At 49.3% G+C, this 21332-nt stretch overlaps 5 protein-coding genes across 5 annotated transcripts; 3 read left to right on the plus strand and 2 right to left on the minus strand.

Annotated features, from left to right (window-relative positions):
- Positions 1-1177: 1177 nt before the first annotated feature.
- FOBCDRAFT_229876 (uncharacterized protein) lies at positions 1178-3358 on the minus strand. Its single transcript, XM_031188105.3, has 3 exons — positions 2631-3358; positions 2310-2583; positions 1178-2254 (listed from the first exon to the last, which is right to left on the minus strand). Exons 1-3 carry the CDS (start codon positions 2960-2962, stop codon positions 1322-1324), a joined length of 1539 nt encoding a protein of 512 aa, XP_031035370.1. The 5' UTR covers positions 2963-3358; the 3' UTR covers positions 1178-1321.
- Positions 3359-5520: 2162 nt separating this feature from the next.
- FOBCDRAFT_297402 (uncharacterized protein) lies at positions 5521-8609 on the plus strand (the record flags this gene model as incomplete). Its single annotated transcript, XM_031188102.3, has 3 exons — positions 5521-5663; positions 5725-6140; positions 6190-8609. The coding sequence occupies 3 exons, from the start codon at positions 5521-5523 to the stop codon at positions 8340-8342; spliced, it is 2712 nt and encodes a 903-aa protein (XP_031035367.2). The 3' UTR covers positions 8343-8609.
- Positions 8610-11343: 2734 nt separating this feature from the next.
- Positions 11344-12827, plus strand: FOBCDRAFT_49303 (uncharacterized protein). Its single transcript, XM_031188101.3, has one exon. It carries the CDS (start codon positions 11680-11682, stop codon positions 12742-12744), a length of 1065 nt encoding a protein of 354 aa, XP_031035366.2. The 5' UTR covers positions 11344-11679; the 3' UTR covers positions 12745-12827.
- A 384-nt stretch (positions 12828-13211) lies between these two features.
- Positions 13212-15225, minus strand: FOBCDRAFT_49310 (CENP-Q, a CENPA-CAD centromere complex subunit-domain-containing protein). Its single transcript, XM_059612221.1, has 3 exons — positions 15200-15225; positions 13606-15132; positions 13212-13554 (listed from the first exon to the last, which is right to left on the minus strand). The coding sequence occupies exons 1-3, from the start codon at positions 15200-15202 to the stop codon at positions 13369-13371; spliced, it is 1716 nt and encodes a 571-aa protein (XP_059465638.1). The 5' UTR covers positions 15203-15225; the 3' UTR covers positions 13212-13368.
- A 4170-nt stretch (positions 15226-19395) lies between these two features.
- Positions 19396-20700, plus strand: FOBCDRAFT_297407 (uncharacterized protein; the record flags this gene model as incomplete). Its single annotated transcript, XM_054706539.2, has 1 exon — positions 19396-20700. One exon carries the CDS (start codon positions 19396-19398, stop codon positions 20542-20544), a length of 1149 nt encoding a protein of 382 aa, XP_054562514.1. The 3' UTR covers positions 20545-20700.
- Between the last annotated feature and the right edge of the window lie 632 nt (positions 20701-21332).

Genomic DNA, 21332 nt, shown 5'->3' on the forward strand with positions numbered 1-21332 from the left:
CGCTGTGTCATGTGTAGACTCCCTTCTAGAAATAGCTTACACGCCTCACACCTCGCTAAGATTGACGACTAGGTAGCCTCAATGTCTCAGCTGCGCGGGTATCAATTAAGATCCTATTGGACAATTCCTCAGGTTGAATCACAGCTCTAAAAGCCGATGACCACTCTCAGCCTCTGACTTGGCCTCCTTGGAAGATCCGTGATATGCCGGAACTTTAGAAAGAGACAATAAAGAAAACAGCCATCCCTGGTCTTGGCGTGAACCTTGTCTCCCCTCATCCTCTTACAATGCAACGCTCGGTATGCGAAAGATGCCTGCGAGATCTCGCGAGGATTCTACGCGCTATGGATACAGCACCTTCAGAACCCTGCATCAGCCCATTATCCATAGCTTAGTGCCAGTGGTAGAAGCGTCATGGCACAAACAACATCCCGTTCCAGAAGCGGAATGGAACGATTGAGAGAATTACTGAAAAGACCTCAATTACTCATACAGACATGACAACAACCAGGAACAAACCAACCAGTTCATGATTCAGTCAAGTGCAGCTGCTAATGTATTTAGTATTAAGTGGCTTGTCTTGGTGATCTGGAGCATGTGCTGTCTGGCCATTTCATCTCTTTTAGAGTCGGGGCTCGCCGCATTAGTGCAGTACATCTTCCTCGTCGATACATCTCAAGAGAGTTTGTGTCTATTCCCAATAAGCTTTGGCAGTTGTATGGAATTCTTCAACCCTGGAAGTTCCAAGTACCGTAGTGGAGTCAAAGTGCATATTCGTTGCTTGAGCCATGATACGACGGGATACGATGCACGGAGTGCCGGATAATACTCAAGACACAGGACGTTATTTTCCGCAACGAGATGCTCATATCCAAGAGCCTGGGATGGTGTTCATACGATCTATGCGGTAGAGGTGCCGTTGTCATACGATATTTCAGCTGGACCCTGAATTTTATAGCTTCCTTCGGGTGGACAAGTTCCGAAGAATTATTCATGTACCGTTGGACGGAATATATTCCGGTTGACGTAATTGGATACGGATTTACGAAAGAACACGCACAATTTGTGAAGAGGAAAAAAATGAAGTAAACGCAATGTCATGTCACGGTAAGAGTATGAGTACTGTAATCACCGATTGTAGAGTATCCTATCAACGACAGACTTGTTGACGCTCCCATGGAACCAGAGATCTTCTTCGATTACAGCGTCTGGGGACAGGAGTGAGGTCTATCGTGAGTAACTCAACGTAATCATTATGCTCGTAACTACCTATGCTACAGTCTGAATCTATGATACCCCGGAATAACGCCCTCTAATCCAACTAAGCCATCATCGCCAAACCAGCAGCAATTAATCCTGCAACAACCATTCCTAACCTAGGTGTAACACCCGCAGCGGCATTATCGTCATCGCTCAAACCAAAGGGAAGGCCTTGGTAGTCAAAAGTCACATTCTGCTTGATAGAGCTGTTGTAGCATCCCCCATTGGCAATGTCAATCTTTGCGATATCGTCAGGCACGTGGAAGAACATGTAGTTCTTCTGGGGAATATCCTTGAAGCCCTTTGTGTTGTACGGGAACTTGTCACCGCTGTCGGTGGAGCTGGTGTTGCGCAGGAGGATACACTGCACTTGGCCGGGATAGTCCTTGTACATCGCTGGGTAGTCCTTCATTACGTCTGAGTTGCTCGTGTCGGCGACGAGGATGAACTTGCGATCAGGGAAGGTCTGGAAGACCTTGTCGAGCAAGAAGCGACGGATGGACAGTGTCGCTGAGCCGTCTGAGAAGTTCAGTGGACGGGTATCGAATGAGCCCAGTGGGTAAGTGTTGTAGATGAAGCTCATGTAGTTACGAGTGGCCTGCTCAGGTGTCGTAGTGAGATAGTGGAAGTGCAAATCCTTCACTGAAGACGACCAGTTGGCGTAAATGTCGGGCATGTTCATCCATGGAGTGAAAGGTCGAGCAAAGGTGTTGAGAAGACCCTCCTTTGGCTCGTAAATCTTTGTCACTCGCAGAATATCGTCGATGTCGGAGACAATCGTGATACCCTTGGGTGGTACGAGGTAAGCGGTTGCGTTTCCGCTGTTGTTCTTACCCTCAGCATAAACATTGAGGGTCTGGATCTTCGAAGTTTCGTTACCGGGGATCAAATAGCCATTGTTGGGGCCAGTGGTGTTCTTAAGCACGACGAAAGCGTCAAAGTCGCCCTCAAGAGTTGTGTTATATGGCATGGTAATGTTTTGCGAACCTCCCCTCTGATATATGGTCAGTAACTGATTCCATGTTTCTGTTGTCTTTTGTTTGGCTTACCGCATCAATTGCACCACCGCTCTCATCAGGAGACACATCAACATTGTTCACAAAGTTTATCTTGACCTCAACATTGTCCTGTTGCACCACAAAGATGGACTTTGTCACATTTCGAGCCTGAGCTTGCTGAGACTTTGACAGTTTGTCAACACTCGTATCGATAAGGAAGACATTGGCGAGGTCGTCGACTTTCTCCTGGCTCAGGTTGGGGATCTTGTAAACATTGCCGTGCACTCGAACGTTCCATCCCTTGTTGGTCCAATTGCCGTATGGGCTGCCTCCTGGTTAGTGTGATTCGTACAGATGATTTATGCCACTTACGGAATATTTAGAACCTGTGTCGGCTCCGCCTTCAAATCATCGTCGTCGACGCCTGCTGACTTCTTAACAGCATCGCCTGTAGGGAAACCAGTTGGAAAGTCGAGAATGCCTGAATTGACCCATCCCTTGATCTTTGTCTCAACACCACTAACAAGACTGCCGACATACGTCTCCACATCGCCAATGATGTCGCGTCGCTCGAGGTCCATAACCTGCGTAGGCTGAGCAGCTGGAATTGCCTCTCTACGATAAACCGTTGGTGCGGGACCGGGAACGGCTGCCGGGATGGCCATAACGGCGGGCAACAAGCCCAAGAATGCTGCTCTCACCATGATGGATATCTCTCAAGTCTTGGCTTTCGAAGAGTAGCGTGAGAATACAGAGCCAAGACGGGAGCGAGCAAACGAAGGGAGGGGATAATTTATGAGGAATAAGCGGACTAGGTAAGCTAAGGTAACAGGGCAATCTTGTTTTTGTTTAGTATCATCAGCTCAGACATGGGGAGCAGGTTCCTGCATTATGTGACATCACCAGCAACCAGGTATCTCAGTCATCGGATATTTCCTATTGGCTCGTTCAACAAGCAAGCTTGGGGGGTTAAGAAAAGCACAGAATTAGACAAACTCCGTCCTTCTCGTTGTAATACTTGTACAGTTATTTACAGTTCCAAGACAAATTGCTGAAGACGATCCAGATCAAGTCTATTATCTTGGACTTCTTTAGAGTTTCTACGATATTTACAATGGCATATTCGTGAAGAAACGCGGACGTTGGCAAATCTTGGCATTCATGACATCACGACACTAATTCTCCGATCCGTCGGATCCGAATGCCGATCTAGACGGGATCTTCCAACTTCCCCACACAACGATTGACTTTAGATCTTGAACTTACCTGAAAACTTGTCCCCAAACATGGCAGCTAGTGTATCTAGATTGCTCCGGTCCTGTCCGAATGTTAGCACTTGTCCAATCATCAGAAGAAATGGGTAGACTTATCCCCTCACCGCGGGGGGCTGTCCTCCACACCATTTTCAGGCGAGAGAACAGCCAGGACTACCGTACCCAACAAGGCCTGTCCTAGATCCAACAATACAACCCAGCTTCAACAGTGCGACACAGAATTGTGAGACTCAACTCGATGGAAGGGTCTTTCACGACACCAGACAAGCACGAAACTTTGACTCCAACTCGAGATGGGTCCCGGTGATGCTTCCAACACCAACCACAAGTATCCTCCTGCAATAACGGCCATTGCAAAGGTGAAGACTGTTTCGTGAGCTGACAATTCCATAATGATCCAATACCTTCGCAAACACGACTCCACCAAAAGTTGTCATGGCAGAACGCAGTCTGAAAACCCACCGACACTGACAAGAGAACTCCTTCTGTATGATTCGCGCTGCCAACTAGGACTAGTTTTTGATTCCTCTCCAAAGTTCTCGCCAGCGAGAGATATGGAGGGCGTTGACGGGTGGACAAAAGACATCCATAAAAACCACCCTTTCGTCTCAGTTCAACCTTTCGGCGGACCTGAGGGACCTGTTTAGACCTTCTGATCCTTGCAGGCTTGCTGGCGCCCATCATGACCAAGGGATTGAGACCCATGGCTGGAGGTTAATGCGCTTGGTCAGACCAGACGCGGAGCGTCACACACCGGTAGTAAGTGATGTGGTGTGGACCAGTGTGCGAACGGGTTGGGTGGATGTGAAGTAGTGCAGCAACGCGCCATGCCATGAACAGCTTTGAAGGACCGGGGACTATACGATTGGCAAGATATGTCAGTCGCCGAATTTCTGTGTGTTTCCGCGAGTTGCCCGCTGCACCAGATGGAATTACCCTAACTGGCGGTTCCGGCAAGCGAAAACTCGGGACATGAATGAAATTCATTGACTGGCTGTTTGAAGGCCAGATCGAAGCCCCACTTCTCAGCTGCTTGGGCGTAATGGGCAAGCTAGCAGTGTGACCAAGTGGTCAGACTAGTTCCATCTCCAAGACCCAGGGCTAGAGCTAATCGCAACGACTAGACGGTCTACTTTTGACCAATGTGCTGGTTCCAGCGGAAAGGGCTGACGAGCGTCCTCAGACCAGAGGCTCTTACCAAACGACTCATGGCACCGATCCTCTCGCGCACCCAAACGGTGACTGGACTGCCCTCCTCGCCTGTCCGTCGGCAGTAGCGCCACCAGTCAATCATCCAACTTTTCAGCGGGCATGATGACAGCTGGTGCTTCACCGGCATAAAAGACGACTTGGGCGACAAGAGCGCAAAACTTGATAACCAGATATCTTCTTAGGGTTAAGTTCCGAGCCTCGTTCACCCGCCCGCTTGGTACGTCCTATACAGGACGCGCTACCCACCATAATCCGGCTGCGGCATTCACGAGGTCCTGTTACAGGCTCGAGAGCGGCATATGGAAGGGTAACCAAATGATGCGGGTGCCTACGATAGGATCCCTTGCGAGAAACGAGGACCGGAGGACTGTGGGGGAGGCGTCGCGCGTGTTGGATGAAGTGAAGGAGCTCATCTTGACCGCATCGGGAGCTTCAGAAAGCTGATCTGTATGAATCTTACCTTTTGGCGGGTGTCGTATCTCCAGTAGAGAATCCTAGAAACTGAACAGCATCACGAAGTGGTTGTTGACTGAGAAAGTCGAGTTCAACACACTGAGAGATTAGACGCGATGAAATATGTGGGCCTCCACTGCAAACGCGCCTGCACGTGACTGATCCAGCCTCTTCACAGTACATACAGTGTGGAGTGCACATGAAGGCTGGAGCTCTTGGATCATGATGACAAACACCCTATACCAATTGACTTTTTCTCGTTTCTATTCTTCTCACCTCACCTATACATCTTTTTGAAGCTTATCATTAACCTCTGGCGCAGCATGGCAAGCTCGTCATCTTCTGCTGCTGCACACCCGAAAATACTCGAGGAGATAGTAGAGGCAGGTAAAAAAGCTTTTGATCCAAATAATGATGCCAGCACTCGGGCATCGGGCCTCGAAGCATATGACAAACTCATCGAAAGGTGAGATGCAACTCTGACTGCAATCATGTATCTTAATATCAGGGCACTAACAGACTACAAGAACGCCAGTCTGGAAACTCTTGCCTGCCCTAAACACACTTATTAAGCCATCAGTTCTTCCACAATGGCTACGAGATCCTCTGGTCCAGACTCTCACCCTCCTTCCTCTACGCCCAACTGGTGTCCGTGGAACCATGGAATTTGTCTTCTCAGTACACCCTAGCAATGTTGGCAGAACTCCAGATGCAAAGGCTGGGCCACAGAAGCAAGGAGCTAGCATGACACACGAAGGTGTCGCCGTTGCAACGAAACTTCTCTCATCAGTTCCAACCAGTATGACAGCGGAAGCGTGGTTCGAAGGCATCTCAGGACAGTTGTTTGAGCTCATCGATGGAACTGCTGGCCCTGAACTCGCGAAAACCGCTTCTCAGATCGTAGGTTATGGTGTGTTGGGGAACAAGCAATATGGTGCACCTGGTGAGTAATAGCAGACAACCTCTATAAGCAAGACTAAACTCAGAAATAGGATCTCCCGGTTGGAATGCATTTGTTCAGCCCCTAGTCCAGGATATAAATCCGACATTACGATCGATGGCCAACCCTGATTCTACTACCATTAAGCAAGAAGACGAGGAAATTGCTGATCTCAGCCGTGATCGTGTTCTCGTCACCTCCCACTCTCTCAAAACATCGCTACAGCGCCTCAAGACTCTCGTGATGTCCAATTCTTCACCTGGGCTATGCAGACGTCTCCTTAGGCTTGTATTAGTACAGATATGGGTTCTCGCTTCGTGGCAAAACCCACCTCCTAGTACGGAAGAGAACTTTGTTCAGCCTGCGAGGGCACTGCTACAGGCCTATTTGAGGATATTCGGTAATTCTGAAAGTGTCAGACCATTTGTTCGAAACTTCCTCTGCAGAGGCGCCACAGAAGGAAGTGAAAAGCCTTGGGAGTACCGACTCAAAGGTAAAGGCGATATTGAGATCACAGAGCCTCGTGGACTTGATTCAAACTCAGGCATCGAGTTGAACTGGAACGAACTCGAAGACAAAGCAGCTAAGCTGGTTGAGTTCATAACCACATCGTGCTCGGTCACAGAGGTGTCATCCATCTTCTTGAGCCTCCTAAAGCGCTGGATTGAAACAGCAGACAAACCAAATGATGAGATCAAAATTGATCTGCGTCCTAAGGATGAAAAGGCAGACTCACCTCTGCAAAATCTTTTCGAGGTCACTATTCTACATAAGCTGATGGACAAGGCTCCAGAAAAGCTCGTGAGCCAGTTTGATCAGCTGCTAGAGTTGGTATGCGAAGTTCTTACTGCAGATACTCAGTCGAGGCTAGCAGATGACCTACTCGCTGTGGTACTGAGCTTACTGAATCTGGTCATCACTGCACCGACATTCCAGAAATCCCACATTAAACCAGAAGAGCTCAAGATTGTAGAGAGTTCCCTGGAACGATTGAGCAATGAAGATAGGCCACAATTGTCACCTACAGCAAGGAACCTAGCGCTGCTTCTTAAGTACCGAGACGAAATGGAGCAGGATGATATCTCTGCCTCGGCCCCCAGCACCCGGCAGATCGAAGATCAGAGGACATATAAATTGGCCATGGAATATGTTACCGGGGGCGATGATAATCCAGCCCCCATCGTGTCTGAAGGATTGAACCTGCTTTCTGGTCTGATACTTAAAGACAGCCCAATCCTCGACATCCCTGCAGTTGCCGTGCTCTTGTCGACCCTACTCGAGAATAACGACGACTACATAAACCTTCGAGTCATCAAAGTTTATACTCAGCTGGCCAACAAACATCCTAAATCGGCAGTTCAAGAGCTTCTAGACCACTACTTAGACCCACAGGAAAAGTCTACGACGGATGTTCGGCTGCGGTTTGGAGAAGCTTTACTGCAAGTGATCCAGCGACTAGGGGAAACCTTTACCGGTGATGTTGCACGCCAAGTTAGCGAGACCTTGCTGTCCATCGCTGGACGTCGTGGATATCGAGCCAAAACTATGGCTAAACAAGCTCGTGATGAGAAGCTCAGAAAGCTGAAGAAGAAAAAGGAGGATGACGACGATGATATGGACTTGGATGAAGAAGAAGTGACTGAAGAACAGAGGGCTAGAAATGACATTTTGGCTCAAATTCTCCAAGGATGGGAAAGTAAGAGAGGCGCAGAAGACGTTCGAATACGAACTTCTGCCTTGTCAATCTTTGGCGCTGCTATCGAAACGAACATAGGAGGCATTGGGCCAACGCTCGTATCTGGTAGCGTTGACCTTTGCATCAATATCCTAGCAATGGAACGAGAGATGGAGACGGCAATTCTACGAAGAGCTGCCATCCTGAACGTGTTAAGTTTTGTGAGGGCCCTCGACGCTGCTAAGGAGTCTGGCAGGAAACTTGGCTTTGGTCTGACTGACGAGAGCCGAGACGATATTGTGAGGACACTGCAATATGTGGCTCAAACGGACAACGATGGACTGGTCCAACAGCATGCAAAGGACGTGGTTGAAAGCCTTGAGAACTGGCAAATGGCGAGCATCCTCCCGCCGCAAGAGTCAACAAGCAGTCCAGGACTCACGCAGCTGGCGGGCCTCCATGTCAACCCCGGCGGAACTTTGGTGGACGCAGCTGGGAAGCCTCGGCCACGAATTGAGGAGGTGGAATAAAAGACGGGATGAATGGGTGCGTCCAAGAGATCGAGGGGATATCCAGGTCCCACGCTACCCGAGTACGGTAAATGATTGGCAATCTTGGTGTCTACCTGATCGGAAATCACAACAGGGCGCAGCGCATTTGAGTGGTGGATAGTGACACCATGCAGGATTTGAGGTTCCCTGGAGATGCAGCCAACTGCAGCTGACGACAGGGCTAGAATTGGCATGGTTCAAAGTAACTCGGCGCATAAAGAGCCTCATGATGGATGTGACCGTGCCTTGAATATGAGATGAGATTCGCAGTCAGCATATCTCGACAGTCTATTTAGCATGTATCAAGCATAAGTTGGGACTTTGGTCAACAGCAGAACCGCCCGCCAAGGCCAAGTCTGCCTATGAGCATGAGTGATTACCGAGACGAGACGAGATAAGATGAGCGATTGCGCGGCTTGAATGTTTAAAATGAGCCGAATAATAAACATTCTCGTAAAAATCTAGAAAAGGAGTCAAAAAGCGTTCCTAGAATTTAAACCCTTGCTTGGGGTGTTTTTGATATATGAAGACGACAACGACATTATCGAGATGACAAGCCGTCAACGTGCCAAGAACAAGCCGTTGGAACCGCGAAGGACAGAAGAAGGAGGTAAGAGGTAATTTACGAGTGGGGAAACAAAGTTGGTAACTCGTTATTCTGCGACAAGACGAGACAGGGACCAAGGGGTTTTGATGAAACGACAGGGATGGTATCGGGGGACGGGTTGGCCGGAGGCGGCTGAGAAGTGAAACGTATACGAAAGGACGTGGCTTTTCTGAAGTCTTCTATGAGACATATTCCTCGTAAAATATGTGCAACTTGGGGATCTGGATCTATTAGTTGAGTCTGTGGTACCTGCATATTGATGCAAAATTGCCTCATCCAAGCAAGCAAAACTTAGATCAACGCTGTCAGAGCCTGTTGGAAAGCATAACGAGAATTTAATTACCAGATTGGGTAACCAACACCGTCCAGTGACCAGTCTGGCTGGCTGATTCTATTCTGGAGGATCGGCAATTGATGGTCATTTCTAGTTATGATCTACCCATGTGCCTCTGTACGACTCGACCAATCTTCTCTACGAATCTACTATTATTAGAGGTTAGTGTAGGAACTGTAGTTCATTGATTGCCGTATGCCGATGAGGCTTAGCTACCAGTCTCAGATCACTCGTCACAGCCATGGTCTCTAGTCAGAAAAGAACAGAAAAGGTCGGAAGTTGGAACCCGGGATCTGAGTCATTCTAGATCCGAGGAAATGCTTGGCAGGGAAGAAAAGATCTCTTTTGGTGGAAGCCTGCATAAGAGAGTGGACTCTGTCTGACTCTGCCAAATCGCGGTCAAGCAAGCAAGGGACTTGTTTCTGGGTTTTTCTTTCCAACAACTTCTCAGCTTGCCAGGGACAGTCTCGACATGTGAGAAAAATGTTTGACTTTTGGGTTCTAGGCTCTTCGTTTCCTTGACGATGGACCTCCTTGGAGTAGCAAGACTGCGCCAGGATGACATGGACATTGCTTCAAAGACTCGGGAATCTCTGGTATCCGGTGATGGCTCGAGTTTTAGTTGTCAGAGTTACACTAATCCTGCGTGCCAGGTTTGTCGATCCCGTCGGACATTTCTAGTGGTATAGACAGGCACGCACGGCGGCATATTGCAGGTCCTGGCGTTTACAGCGCACAAGGCTGAAATTACCTCGCTGACTAGCAGTACCAGGAGGAGTCTCACCGCATACATACAACCCGACTACATAGGGGTAAATGTGCACAGCAGCAGTTACAGACTCTAGGTAAATAAGCAGCCTCACCTGATTTACGCGCTGTTGTCTATGCTGTGCAACATGCGTACAGATAGAGGATAGCTGGCGCTCCTCGAAACATTCGTCACTTGACGATGATTGTGGGCATTTCTCATTCGCCGCCTTAAACCAAAATGTGGCGGGCGCCAGAACAACGAAATCTCGGGATGGCGGTGATTAAGAGTCTGGAGGTTTAATTGGCCCGCGTGGCGTCTCAGGTTCTGCACGGTACCTGCATAAAGTGACGTGGTGGCGTTGTCTTGGGGAGAGAATACCTTACATAAAGGATGAACAACGCAAGAGAGTGAAAACATAACTTTTTGTGTTATTTATCAGCGAGAGTCAACATATGTATCAAGTAATTGTCGTCCAACACCATGAGAATACCCATGATCATGCTCAGATATAGCATGAACAATCATCAAAATCAACCAAGGTTCAAGTGAACTGGAATAATATCGCTAAATTGCAGGGTGCTCGCTCACCAAAAAGCGCTTCCTTAGCCCCAAGCCCCCCTGGTCAGGCGCCCCGTGGACCCTGGCCCGAGAAGCCTACCGCGCCCCTGAACCATTCCTCTTGAGGCAAGAGCTAGAACGCCCCACCGACATCTGAACCTCAACCTTCTCCAACGGTTGGTCTTGACTCTTCCATCATCTCCAATCAAATCACATCCATGTTCATCTCAACAACGTCAACGCCGCAGCAACCGACCAACCCGCCCAAGCAAGATGAAGGACACGCTCATCACGAAAGGTTACTATGAATAAGCCTCTCTAGCTCAGCTGCATGGTCCTAGCCCTGGCACTGGCTCGTCGCTTAGTCTGTCGCTACTCCTATCGTTCAGCTATACTGTACGCATGCGTGGCATTCGCTCTCAATGATCCTTCGCGATAATCACATCTCCTCCAGCTGCGGAGAGCCGAAGATGGCTCACCAGTCGCTGGAGGGAACGTGCCCAAGTGGGTACATCTCCCTCTCATTCTGATCAAGGCCCAAACTCGAGATGCAGACCCTGGCCCTCTCTTAATCCAAGGGGCCTCCTGGTGGACCACAACACCACCCATGCTCAAAGCATCTTGGCAGTCCGGCGTTTTGTGGTTGCAGTCTACTCCCCTGCAAGAGACATTGAGCTAAAAAAGAGGCGTTCCAGCCCAGTTGGTACTACGCCCCCGACTCTGGTTTCTCTTAATATCTAACGCTTCCTGCCTCACCTCAGATCCGGCTTTTCAGTCTTGTCTATCACAACCACCACACTCGTTCAGTCTCTATCGTGACTTTCCATTCATTTCCGGCTTCTGCCATTACGATCCTTCCAGCATTACAGCAACCAGCGTTTCTCACGTTCCAACTCTATCCTTTCTTTTAGTGAAGCAAAACTGTGTCTTGCTCGCTGCCCGACTGTGGAATTGACTTCTACGGCCATTTGAATCGCATCGCAAACCGTTGTCATAGACAAATCTGAAGCTACCGCAAAAACAAACCACTTAACCAAATCACATCCAAACCGCCTCAATCTTCAAAATGAAGTCCGTCGTCGCTTCCATCGGCATGCTTGCCGCCGTGGCCAACGCCTACAACTTCCCCCACCACGCCCACTACCGCCGCGACAATGGTACCGACACCCAGACCACTCTGACCGTCAAGACCACTGTCGTCGAGACCATCACCAGCTGCGCTCCTACCGTCACCAACTGCCCCGCTCGTGACCACACTGCCATTGCTCAGCTCCCCGAGTCCGACAAGGTCACCTACGTTGAGACCAACACCGTCATCCTCACTGAGGTTGTCTGCCCTGTCGCTGACGCCAGCTCTATCTACACCTCCGTCCTCCACGACGCTGAGACTGGTGGTGTTACTGGCAAGACCCTCACTGCCCCTTATACCGCTTCCGTCCCCATGACCACTGGCGGTGCTTACCCCCCTCCTAAGGAGGGCGACAAGACCGTCGTTTCCGACTACACCACTGAGCAGGTTGTCACTCTTACCCAGGGTGACGAGACCATCACCACCACCATCCACAAGACTCTCCAGACCACCATCACCGTCCCTGCTGGCCCTGAGGTCACCGACGACGGCTCCAAGGGTAACGGCACCCCCGAGGATGATACCACCACCACCACCACTAAGACCAAGACTGGCACTGTCACCAAGACCATTGAGCGCGTTGGTGAGACCAACCCCGCTTCCGGCGGTGACAACGGCTACAGCACCGGCAAGAGTGAGGAGGAGGGCTCCAAGGGTACTGGCAACGGTTCCGGCAACGGATCCAACAACGGTGGCTCCGGCTCCGGCAACGGTGAGTGTGTCCCTGAGACCGTCACTGTCACCGCCCCTGCCTCCACTGTCTACGTCACTGTTGTCCCTGAGGCCAGCAAGACCGGCAGCTCTGATGATGCCACCATCACTGACAAGGCTGTTGGTGGTGATGACTCCGAGGATGATGACTCTGAGGACGACGATGACGAGGAGTTCTGCGACACCACCACCACCCTCGAGGCTACCGTCACCGTTGTCCCTTACCCCGTCAACAACACTGCCACCGGTGGCTACGCTAAGCCCACTGGCTTCTCTCGCCGTCTCCGATAAATGTCTTGAGACAACTCATATATGAAGTCTCTGTACATTACTCACCATTTGGTCACTTCTTGGTTAGGCATCTAGTGGAAGGGGGAATATCTTGGTATAGGTCAACTACTCTCCTGGATGTATGACAATTTACTTTTTTTTTGCTGCTTCCTTCTTCAAAATCAATTCAATGAGAATCATGAACTTTCGTCTTATCTGGTCCACTCAACAAATACCCTCCCGGGTTACTTGGTCTTGTTCCCTTTTGACTGTAGCACGGATGGGGTTGGTATATTGAAGCGCTTGTAGATAGATAGACTTGGGTTATGCTTATCTGGAATGTCGGTTCCATAGACCGCTTCCTGTCTCATTGAGTCTTATACACATATACATCTTGCTTTTCATACCACATATCCTTCCTGCTGAAGATGTAGTTGTGTAGATGTGAGACAACATAAGCAATAAATATGAATACAATGCCCTTAACAATGGCTTTAAAAAAAAACACATTTCTGGGTATTATCTGTACCTCCACCCCATGCGTTTATGCAAACTCATCCAAACCGTAATCCCAACGCCTTGCTCATCCATTCATGCATAGCCCCAAATAGCTTATTTCATCATCTCATTTCTTGCACAGAGCACTTATCCAAGGACAACCTGCTCATAAGCTCCTTCATCTAGATACCGCTGCAACACATCCTGTAAAGCAGCTTTTGTCCGACTCAGTTGTGGTGTGAGCCCATCAGCTTGTTGGAGGTTACCACGGATGCTTTCGACGTGGTCTGCTAGTTGCAGGGCTATAGGCTCAAGAGGTGTATCGACAATGTCCTGCTTTTGTGAGTTTTCCGGACATAAGCTAATGTCATGGAACAAACTTACCTTGAGACTTCCCTCATCTTTGGTGTCAGTAACAAAAGTTGTATCCTGATCCTTACTGGCTGGCCTTGATGTCGGTGCCAGAGCATGAGCTTTTCGAAACAAATCCTTCCGCTCTCTTGTCTGCGCCCTCGCATTTGCCTCCAAGTTCCTCAGCTCTTCATAATCTCTCTCAAGCTCTCTCTCTATCCTCTCCTTCTCCGTCTTCAACAAGTCAACTGCATGCATCCCGGGCACAAGCTGTCTCTCTAACGCCGCCTTGCCATCGAGCACCGCCTCAAAATCAAGCTCCAACGCACGACCCCCATCAGCATCTAGGCGCCGTTTTGTAGTCTTTGATGAATTCCCAGGCGGGAAGGGTAGACCACGGGCGAGTTTACGTTCCATGCGGCGGTAGACAAGATGTAATGCTGCAGAGGCGTGGGTGCGTCGGTTGTTTGTTGGGGCCATACGTTGCAGGATAGGTTGTTGGGCGAGTTTGAGGATGGATTTAGTAGTGGGAAGTGATGCGCCCGATAGACCGGTCCAGTCTGCGGCGATTTTGGAGGAGCGGATTGTGCGTTTGAAGGGAGCGATGTGAATGTATGGCTTTGGCGGAGAGGCGAGAGATTCGCCTGAATCGGAGAGTGCATCGTCTTTCTCTTTGCCACGACGTTTCTTTTTATTCGTCTCTTGTTGCTCTTCTTGTGGTTCATCCGCGTTCTCAGTTGATGGTCTTCCCCCTTTTGGGCGACCGCGCTTCTTGGGAGCTTCTTCAGGTTGATCTTCTGCGTTTTCCTGTGCTGCACGATCCTTCTTCTTGGACTTTTCGGCCTTGCTGCCCTTGCTATTGGCATCTTCGCCGAGATCGCGCCGAGAATTTTGTGGACTTCGTCGTGGTTGCTCCTCTTCTTCAGGTTCAGGCTCGGGCTCTTTCGCTTCACGTCGCCGTCTCTTTCGGGGTGCTGGTGCTGGTTCTGCCTCTGGTTCTTCCGGCTCGGGTTCAGGTTGTTGAGCTGCCTTGCGGCCCTTTTTTCGTGATTGGGGCTCCTCCTCTGGCTGCTCTTCCGGCTCTTCAATCTGTTTCTCCTTCGACTTCTTCTTTCGTTTTTGCTTTCCAGCATCTTCTGCTTCCTCCTCAGGCTCCTCATTCTGATTCCTTTCGAGAGATGGGCGTCCGCGCTTCCTCTTTGGTTGGGCTGTCTCCTCTACCATTTCTGGCTCAGCCTCTCGCTCATCCTGATTCTTCTCTAGCGAAGGGCGACCGCGTTTTCGTTTCGGTTGCGCTGCATTTTCTGTAGTCTTTTCCGCATTCTTATCCTCAAGTGAAGGTCGACCACGCTTCTTTTTAGGTTTCTCCGCCTGCGCTACTGCTTCCTCGGGCGCATCTTCTTGCACTTTTTTCTTTGGTCGTCCTCGTTGTTTCGGACGCGCAGCTTCTTCGACATTGGCTTCGTACTCGTCTGGTCGATCTTGCGACGCGCTGGGGGCTTGTTTGGACGCGTTTGCAGGCCTACCGCGCTTGCGCCCTTGCGGTTTTGGATCTGGAGCCTATCAAAGAGAGTGCATGTTAATCGCGATGGTCGTGTGAGTGGACATCTGTTGCTCTTTTACTTACCATGGTGTTGTGTAAGGAAATGGTTTGTTTTGTTGATTTAATTACGGGCCAATGAATTGATGATTTGAGTTTCAGCGGCTCCGGGCGCTGAGACGGGGAAGCGGGGCAGCCCGTGTCTGTCTCCGCTCAGGTCCGGGATGGAAACGGTTGATGGATGTCATTCTCGCCTCAGTCATGATCCAAATTTAGAGTTTAACTATAACGTGTGCTATAGACAGTTCCAGTCTTTGTTACTGTGCGTATTTTACATAACGGTAAATCTGAACGGTTTCCTCATCTCATTCTGCCTGTTGAACGTACACGCCACTCACTGTATCATCAGACAGAAAGACAGTTGGATCAACACTCGCAGCACAAGCCACACAAATGACACGATGCTCATCTTGACTAGACTCATCGACTTCAGCTAGAAATGCCAAAACGATAAGCGAAAGTTTAGCCCGTTTGTGCGATGCAGCTCCCCCAATGCTACACGATGATGCCATCAGACGTGTGCCCTCGCGATAGGCACGCGCGACAAAACCCGTTTTCGTCAGACTCTGCAGGACAGACGACTCGATTCCTCGCAGAAGCGGAATACGCAAATGCGTGATGACGATGATAGGCCGTTGAGCAGCGTCTGCGTCTCGGTACCGAACAATGGGTATCAGTACCCTCATGATCCTTCGAGTACCTCGATTTCAAGCCTGTAACGTATCATGTGTTTTCTCTCTTTTGTGCGTTGCTTTGCATCTCACCGAGTGTCTTATTCGTTTGATGTTTGACAACTCATGCATTGCATTACGAGGCCAGATAAGGCCTCGTCGAGTCTGAATGAATCAATCAAAATCTGACCGTCTGAACATTATTGCATCTTCTGTCGACAGACAAATACCGCGCACAATATGTAGCACAGTCTCCAAAATTTAAGAGTCATACCAACGTGTCAAAAGTCTCAACAGTGGTTCCCATCGACTAACACAAACAATGCCCTTGTCGATTCCCTGTGGATGGAGAGAAAGAGAAAAAAAAACACAGACTGGACCGTACCTCGAGCATTGATGCCCAAATCATGGATGTCGGTGATGCCCCCTCGTATGGATCTGATAAAATGGGTTGGTCCACGACGGCGCTTAGAAGAAGTTGTGTTTGGGCATTGAGTGATTATTTTGCTTTTCACTCGAGGTCTCGAAATCTGTGGGATCCATTCAATCGTGCAAGGGTTCTTTTTAGATGTTTCCACTTGATCAAGGGTTTTTCCATTCAACTTCCATTTCAAGGTTGTTTTCTGTGTTGGCAGCGACCCGACGCTAGTGCAGGGCTGGGTTAGAATGGGCTCGGTGAGAGTTGACTCCCTGCTTTCACATGAATCTTTGAAGACGTGGAATGGACAGAGCGGGCCGTTCCATGTCTGAGGATTCGCATTGTATCACAGTCTATACTATACTGAGAGCCAAGACTGGCTAAGGTTGCTTGTTGGCACTGATATAAAGGCAATGTCCAAGAGTCAAACTATAGATAACTAATCTAACCATGGGTATGGACTCCTCTATGCCAACTCTGATACCCATTATAGAAGTGTCGAGTCTCTTCTTGTTAATTTCACATTGATTATTTTGACTTATACATCACATACATTTTAGACCCCCAACTAGATATTCAGTCAGCTTCAGTGTAAAAAGGAGGCGACTGCATAAACCTGTATTAAGACAAGGCCTGCCTGCGTGACAACGAAACCGTCCGATCAGTCTCGATCTAGACCTGTCAGCCCTCAATTCACCCGGAACCTCTTTATCCAGGTCTGAGAACCAAGATCAAGACCAAGACTGTGGAACCAGAAAAGAGTCTTAGTTGAACCTCTTAGGCCTCATTCACTGAGACATTGACTATCTACGGCCCAACCTCCTCTTTTTTTTTTTTTTTTTTTTTTGTTTTGTTCTACAGACCCGATCCGAACCCGGGCCCCGGCCCCGGCAGTCCAAGTTGATCATCCATCCACTCTCCTCCTCCGCACGAAGACGAAAAAGGCCGCTTCGCTTCTAAACAGAGCCGAGCAACAGAGACTCTCTGCGCTAGACTAGATTCTTGAACTAGAAGCGCGGCTGAGGCTCAGGTGCAAGGACATTCCTTGTTGTTAGGCTTCTCTTATCTATCCACTGGCCTGGCCTGACTGATTGTCTTCTGTCTGTCTGTCATCGTACATTTGATCAATGGCATCATCGTTGATCAGCTTCTAACTTTTTGACTTACAGTACTGCTGCTGCAGACTTGATCATCGCCGTACTATCCCGTACCAGGCTGGTACCATTACGGTAGTTACATACAGTGACCTACATACCTCATCGTCTTTTCAATCTATTGTGCATTTCACTTGCTCATCACTTTTGTCTCTGTTCATCAAAGACCGCGGAGCCTATCAGAGGTCGTTTCTCTACAGTAAAGGTACCCCCTCCGTCCACAGGCTCCGGTCGGTGCTCGCCATCCGCATCTCACTTGCATTGCATCTGAGGTGCTCTTTACTTTTTTTTTCATCTGGCACTTTCCCCTCCTCTTTCTCACACTTTTTATTTTTCTTCTTCTTCTTCTTCTTCTTCTCTTTTCCCTCTCATTCTTCCTTTCTTGTCATCTTCACTTGGATTCTCAAGTGAATGACAAAAGAGCTACGAACGGGATTGATAATCATCTTCAACCTTATTAATCTCGACGACGAGATTCTTCCTTCTCTGTACTGCACAGACAGAATTGGGTCTTAGCAGTAGCGATATAACTTACTTCGGGACCCTACGATATTACGATAAGCGGACTGACAGAGATATCTTGAAGGAATATCTCGCCCAGTCCCTTGTCCCTTTCTAGGACGACTCTATCGCCTGTCTTTGGAGAAAGACTTATCATGACCCCAAACACAAGTCGCATATCATCCTCTCCGTGTTGGAGGTTTCTCCTCTGGGTCTTGACTCCCTGACTATCGCTACTGTTTATTGCTCACAGCAGACTCATCCATTGATATCTGCCATTGTCTCTCCACTACCAATTGATCGTCACAAATATCGACATCGTATCGACTGGCTTGAGGCCCAAAGTTGAATCAAGCGAGGACCTACCTGACTGAACCTGACGAGACACCCCCGCGACAAGCAAGACCCGGTCTTGACTCGACTTGGCTTGTGCGTTTGTCCCACGTCTTGTCATCTTCTCCGCTTCTTCTATTTTGTTTCCTTGAACCTTCTATTTTTACTGCCGATTTGCGACTCTCCTAATTACAAGGTCAGTGCTGGCTTTCTTAAAAGTCAAACAACACTACGGTATCAAGGGCCTGAAAGAATAAACCGCCCAACCAATTCTATCGCCAATCACCCACCGCATCATTAAACAAACAGCCTGGACTTGACTGGGCTCATTTGACTGGGGCACCCAATCGACTCCATCTACGTTCCCCTCTTCACTCCCACCCTCGGCCACTTGGGTGCATTGCCTTGCATCGTCTATGCTCTGCTGGCAACTGACTGGACTGGGACTCGACTGGCAGCCCCGCGTAGTATTGGCCTAACCCAGCCCAGTCTCTGTATCCAATTGCATAACTATACCCACGTCAACACCCACGCTCACACCCACGCCCACGTCTTCATACAGCACGCACTGAGCCCAGCCCAGCCAGCACCGCTACCGCTATTGCTACCGCTACTACTGCATCTGCATTTGTTTTGCCTTGCAGTAGCCAACAGTTGCAATTTTTTTCTTCTGCCGTTTTTTTTGTCTTCCGTCTTTTCTTGTTCTCTTTCCTCTTCGTACCAAGGCAAGGCAACGCATTGTTCTCTTGCCTGGTACCTCAACCTCAAAGCGGACTAAACCGCCTCACTCAACTACACCCTCACTTGATCTCACCTCACCTCACATTACTATTTTATCTTACTCGTTTTACTGCCGGATCGGCTCGCCTCGATCCGTTTGTTTACCCCACATCATAGCCAACCAAACTACTTGACCACACATCCAATACTTGTCGTCGATCGATAAGACCCTTATCGGCCCAAGGTACTTGTCGTTGACAGTCTTACTCGAGACCAAGACTCGAGGCTTGTTAGACGACTCATCTGTCTGTCCATCAAAGGTTCACACCTGGACACAATTGGGATCCCTATTGTCCCATATCATATATATACGTTTCTTGTTAGACCTCAACTCTAAGGTCTACCGATCTATACACCACATCAGCCATGCCGCCAAAAAAGAGCCTTCGGCGGCGGCCCGCGACGCCAAATCTCAACGTCGATCAACTTCGAGCTCAAGTACAGGAAGTCCAGAATCAACCTCTCACCGCCGACCCCAACTCGCCACCAGAAACCCCCACCACATCGCCGCCATTCCTACGCAAGACCAGTCTAAAACCTCGGCGCCAACCTGACTTTCATGATTACTTTCAGTCATTGGATTCGGACCCTAACATCAAGCCAACTGGCGATGGGCACCAATTCAGCTATCAGCCTTCAGTTGGCCCTCATCAGTTAAGCCCTCGCTCGTCTTCCTCATCCGGCATGGCCGACGACACCAGTGATGAGGACAGCAGTAGTGAAGATGAGGATGAAGAAGATTCGGCAAGTCCCAGCATACGAAGCATGGGGAATGCTACTGGCCCAGCCGTCTCCTCACCAATTGACGACTCTGCTATGGAGCTTGGCGACGATGACACCGACAGCTCTAGTGATTCAGGCACTTCAGAATCTGACTCGGGCTCAGAATCCGACAGATCCGGTGCAACAGACGAGGCTGAGACCTCTCACATTACTGTTACTTCAACGGCTACGGCTACAGTTGCTTGTAATTTCACTGTCGAGGATATTGACCCTATGGATAGCGATTGTGACGGACTCGATGTCCTACAACCTACCGAGATTGAATCCAATCGCAGTCGCTCAAGGTCACGAAGCAGGAAAGCCCACAAGACTATGGTCAAGGATTTTAGGAATCTCACTTGCAGCAACGAAACATCAGATAACGAGCAAATTCCCGAGGGCGAGGGCGAACTCGACGAGGAAGCGCAGTTCTTGAAGCGCCGCGAGCAAATCAAGAAATTCCGACGTATGAGTATGGGTAGCAGCTTTGGCAAACGGACACACAGCGAGCTCAGCGACTCTGAGGATGAGGGCGAGGGGCTCGACGCCAACGAGGTCGGCTCCAGCGCACGTCGTATGCGGAGAAAGATGCATCGCACCAGCCTATTATTCCATGATCCGCCCCCTGCGCGGATCGAGGAGCTTGAGGAGCCAGACTCCAGTGAGGATGAACTTGTTGCGCATCAGCATCTCGCAAGGGAATTGCCCTATTGGGCCATCGAAATTATGGAGATGGGCTCAAGCTCCAGCTAGAGCGCTGGACCCTGCAAGCCACGCACCACATCATCTGCGACAGCCATCATGCTGCCCCGGCCCGCATGGCATGAACATTAATGACATTACGAGGACGAGAAGGCGACCAGGGGTCCCTCTGACGACGATAACGACTCACCTTTTCGCATCCCACGAGCATGACACCGCCTACACCGACCAGCCCCTGAGTCTACCGGGGTTCGGGCAACGGTGAACCATTGATTGTGTTCGCCTTACCTTAACCCCATGATCAGTTATGCAACGGGCAGGTACGGATACTGAAGGTTGAGGAAACCATTTGATCAGAGAAAATGATATTGCATGTTTTGCATAGAATTTACATTCAGGCCGAATACGGAATTGTCACATTGGATTTCACAGGGATACCTTTAGACTGTTACGATATGTCGAATTTGTTTATTGAAGATATAAAGATGGGCATGATATTTGAGCACAGAAGATCATCATATATGCGGAGAAGACATGGATATAAGTCTGACAGACAACATGAAAGCGTTTGGCATTTATCATCATTGAAGCAATTCTAGAAAAAATGGGATAGACTGGGAGTTTCTTTCTCACCCGTTTTATGTAGTGGCAATGAACCATTGCATAAGTTTGATAACGGGCGGTGGCTTTTCACCTCAAACTGCTAGTAGGGCGTCGCTTGATGCCACTAACTCCTGCATCCTTAGAACCAGAGCATTAGATCATCTGTCTTTTGCTTGCAGTTCCGGCTTCGACTGTGCGAGTGAAAGGTCTTGGCTTCGTTGATCTACAGGGGTCAT

Source organism: Fusarium oxysporum, chromosome VIII, assembly GCF_013085055.1.
Source record: "Fusarium oxysporum Fo47 chromosome VIII, complete sequence".
Taxonomy (NCBI): domain Eukaryota; kingdom Fungi; phylum Ascomycota; class Sordariomycetes; order Hypocreales; family Nectriaceae; genus Fusarium; species Fusarium oxysporum.

Excerpts from the sequence above, each read along its gene's own strand:
- FOBCDRAFT_49303 (XM_031188101.3), top strand. The coding sequence starts at position 11,680 with ATGAAGTCCGTCGTCGCTTCCATCGGCATGCTTGCCGCCGTGGCCAAC.
- FOBCDRAFT_229876 (XM_031188105.3), bottom strand. The coding sequence starts at position 2,962 with ATGGTGAGAGCAGCATTCTTGGGCTTGTTGCCCGCCGTTATGGCCATC. Across the intron at positions 2,584-2,630 it reads ACACAGGTTCTAAATATTCC|CCCATACGGCAATTGGACCA; the intron begins GTAAGTGGCATA and ends ACCAGGAGGCAG. Across the intron at positions 2,255-2,309 it reads GCGGTGGTGCAATTGATGCG|AGGGGAGGTTCGCAAAACAT; the intron begins GTAAGCCAAACA and ends ACCATATATCAG.
- FOBCDRAFT_49310 (XM_059612221.1), bottom strand. Across the intron at positions 13,555-13,605 it reads AAGATGAGGGAAGTCTCAAG|GACATTGTCGATACACCTCT; the intron begins GTAAGTTTGTTC and ends TCACAAAAGCAG.